Below are 3,732 nucleotides of genomic sequence, written 5' to 3'. Positions count from 1 at the left end.
GCAATAAGTGGTCATTTAATCTCCATCATAGTTAATGGTTATTTTGCTTACTATTATGATGTATGTCACGTTTATTTGTGTTTTTCTGTTTTTCCAGACACTGCACTGGCTGTGGATGTTGTTCAGCCCAGTCTCCTGATGAGGGTTGAGCTTGGAGACAATGTGACCCTGACATGCTTCTGTCCAGAAGATGGTTCTTTTGCTGTTTGGTTTAAGCAAGCTGTTGGTCAGAAGCCCCAGCTCATGGCGAAGGCAGTTGATCTTTTATCTGGTGAATTTTTCAAGGAATATAAAAATATAAAACGTTACTCCTTACAGAATGCAAAGGGGAGTTTTAACCTCACCATTTCCAATGTGGAGCCATCAGATTCTGCAGTGTATTATTGTGCTACTGTGTTTCTTCATGAGGTCACCTTTGGGAATGGAACCTTTGTCATAATCACAGGTAAATGAGATTCCAGGTATTTTCATATTTGCTTTACTATACTGTCAGTAAGATTATTCCCTGTAAAATATTTTTGACAGTTGAGTTTTGTGTCAATATAAAATTAGCAAAGATACCTGATTGTCTGCTTTGCTTCATAAATGTTTTTCAAAGCAACATTAAACAAAATCTTTATTATTATTATTATTATTATTATTACACAGTTTGTTCTTCAGCCAAAAGCCTAACCTTCTCTTTATACAGATGTTAATGTTACACATTGCAGCCTCTTTAAAAAAGATGTAATAAAAAATGTTTGAGTTGCTATATATAGGACTGTGAAAAAGTCTTCAGCAACAACAGAAAATTATTTTTGACATTATTTGTCTGAGCAGACAGTGTATATTCGCTCAGAAAAGAACATGATTTAACACAGGAATCAGGACTGTGCACCATTCAGATCATATTCGAGAATGGCCCTTAAATTTCAGTTTATTTTGTTAATCTCAATTAAATTTGAATTGTGGTTGAAAACAGCATGTGGCATTGCAATTCATATTTGAATTTAAGGAAGCAGAATGAAAAAGGATTTGGATTCAAATAAGTTCATATATGTACTGTAGGTGTAGCTTTTAACTATACAGTCTATTATTTAAATATGAATTACACATAAGCACATTAACATTGTTATGTATCATTGTTATAAAAATATCTTGTTCAGGATGAAATAATGCAACATTTGAAGTGTCACCTAAAATAAAAATTAAACTGTCATTTTGTGTACCATGGTTGATCTGCTCATAGGAAAAGCTGAGTGTCTCTCCTCAAACGTTAGTGTTGGCTGCAGTGACTGCAGTTTCTAACCTAAGAAACGTCCCAAACTCTTTTACTGCTTCAAAAGTCAAACTAGTCCCTGTTCCTGTCATGAAAGCTTCACATAATGTCAGTGTTACCTGAGCCAACCATGTTTATCAGAGGATGCCAACCCTTTGGCTGCAGCTTCCTCTGCACATGCTGAGAGAGTCTTCAGTGTAGCAGGAAAAGATTTCAGGACAGAATATTGCAAATTAAATTGTAAATCCTTTGCAGATATTATGCTGACTAAATAAAATAATAATGAAAAATCAGGCATATGTATTGGAATAATGACTTTTTGCTGTAATGCTATGGTTGAACAGAAAAACTTACTTTTCTACGCATAGAAAATAAATAGGAGGAACTACATGAAACCAAGTAATTCCTTTTGCTATGTATACTTTTTATTTAATGTTAAAAAAAGAGACAAACTATTAATCAGGAAACAGTAACAAGCAAAGATAATACATTTGGCTCTTGAATCAAACCATGCAGGTACTAGAGCAGAATCCTCAAAAATACTAACACACATCAACAGCTAAATATGCAAAAACAATAAATACCTTCCTGTGGAAAAGGGGCAACATAAACCAAATGGATATTGATAGAATCATGAAAATTATGCAAATATAATCTACACTTTAGACAATTAATTTTTTGAAGTGGAAACGATTAAATTGTTCTTCTTACAATTCATATTCCAATTCATGAATGGAATGGGGCACAGTTCATAAATTCTGAATTTTGCATGATCCTGATAAGAATATATATTAATAAAGGGTAATACAATTAGAAAAAAAGACAAGAATTATTTTTTTTCTCTAAGAAATTGGTGATTTGTTGGATGACTACCTCAACAAAATCAATAACAATAATCTTTGAGGATCTGTATTTTCCATCCTTTCTCTCAAAAACCTGTCATCATCCACATTTTGCTTTTCAGGTAAAGACTCCAACAGCAGGACTGTGGTACAGCAGCCTGTGTCTGACACAGTGCAGCCAGGAGACTCTGTGAGCCTGCAGTGTACAATAGAGACTGGGAGCTGTGCAGGAGAACACAGTGTTTACTGGTTCAGACATGGATCAGGAGAATCCCTTCCAGGAGTCATTTACAGCCACGGAAACAGGAGTGATGAGTGTGAGAAGAGCCCTGAGGCTGGATCTCCTACACGGAGCTGTGTCTACAGCCTCCCCAAGAGGAACCTCAGCTTCTCTGATGCTGGGACTTACTACTGCGCTGTGGCCATGTGTGGGGAGGTGCTGTTTGGGAACGGCACACAGCTGGATATAGACGGTAAGCATTAAAAAGAGTCAATGAAATCATTTAAAAATCCAAATGCAAAAAGATCCAGCAGTCAGAAATGAGAGTGTAAATCCATTATTATCGTTGCAGTGTGACATCATCTCAGTTTCATCATGCCAGTTACATTAGGCTTTTTTTTTCTCCAGGATTCCATTGTTCTTCAGAGATGATGGTGCTTATCTGTCTCTCCATTATAAGAGCTGGAATTCTCCTCTGTGCTCTGCTGATATTCACCCTCTGCTATGGCGCAGTCAAGGTATCCTAGCCAATGTGTACTTTACAAATTCCTTTGGTGGAATTTTCATTCAGCTTAAGCTGTTATCGTAGAAACTGATACCTTGCAAAAGACAATTTTCACATTTTACTTTAAATCAATTTTAAATACTTTTTAATCAATATGTTCAGTCTGAAAAAAATATTTGCATGATTTCTACAATCTAATATCTGCCATTAAACTAATTCTGTCATGTAGCAATAGAATAGAGTCTGTGATGTTTTATCTATTAATTTGTCACTTCTTACTTAGCAACAAAGAATGATACAATGATACTTTCTGCATATAAACTGTTCAGGAATGCCTTTTCCATTGGTTTTTAAGCCTGACAGTTCACTCAAAGCATGTGAAATGAAACAAGTGGGTCAAACCATACTCAAAATTATTTTTATAATTCTGTTTTTCCATTACTTAATGTAATATATACTATGCAACTTTTCATTTAAATTGATACATTTATCAATGTTAGGGAATGAATTGTAAATAATAATCTATTATATTTTGTGTATGTTAATGAAACAGCTTAATTTCGGAAGTGTGGGTAAACTGGTAGAAATCATTCATTGCTTTGGATAATTGTGTGCAAAATTATATAGTTCAAAGAGAAAAAGGTTTTACAATCTGTAAGCTTATGGTTATATTTTTGGAAGCAGCTACTCATTTTGTGTGTTTAGAGTTATTGTATTAAAACAATATGAACTTTTGCTGTTTTAAGGTACAATTATTCTATTTTATTTTAGCTATTCACAGGATCTGCATTTGTCATAGTATGCATAAACTAGTGTAGAAGAGGGTATATTCATGTATAGCCTACTTTACCATCACTAAACTAGAAACTACAATTATCTCTTTAGACGCAGAAAAGGCGTTCGACAG

At 34.4% G+C, this 3,732-nt stretch overlaps 1 protein-coding gene across 1 annotated transcript; it reads left to right on the top strand.

Moving 5' to 3' along the window:
* The first annotated feature begins 243 nt into the window (after nt 1–243).
* On the top strand, nt 244–3,514 carry LOC111832698 (basement membrane-specific heparan sulfate proteoglycan core protein-like). The gene is made up of 3 exons (XM_072717096.1): nt 244–445; nt 2,223–2,573; nt 2,729–3,514. The coding sequence occupies exons 1-3, from the start codon at nt 244–246 to the stop codon at nt 2,845–2,847; spliced, it is 672 nt and encodes a 223-aa protein (XP_072573197.1). The 3' UTR covers nt 2,848–3,514.
* The last annotated feature ends 218 nt before the right edge of the window (nt 3,515–3,732 follow it).

Source organism: Paramormyrops kingsleyae, chromosome 10 (assembly GCF_048594095.1).
Source record: "Paramormyrops kingsleyae isolate MSU_618 chromosome 10, PKINGS_0.4, whole genome shotgun sequence".
Classification (NCBI taxonomy): Eukaryota; Metazoa; Chordata; class Actinopteri; order Osteoglossiformes; family Mormyridae; genus Paramormyrops; species Paramormyrops kingsleyae.
Note: the sequence above shows the minus strand (reverse complement) of the source record. Positions and strands in the feature narration are given on the sequence as shown.

Excerpts from the sequence above, each read along its gene's own strand:
- LOC111832698 (XM_072717096.1), top strand. The coding sequence starts at position 244 with ATGGCGAAGGCAGTTGATCTTTTATCTGGTGAATTTTTCAAGGAATAT. Across the intron at positions 446-2,222 it reads AACCTTTGTCATAATCACAG|GTAAAGACTCCAACAGCAGG; the intron begins GTAAATGAGATT and ends TTTGCTTTTCAG. Across the intron at positions 2,574-2,728 it reads CACACAGCTGGATATAGACG|GATTCCATTGTTCTTCAGAG; the intron begins GTAAGCATTAAA and ends TTTTTTCTCCAG.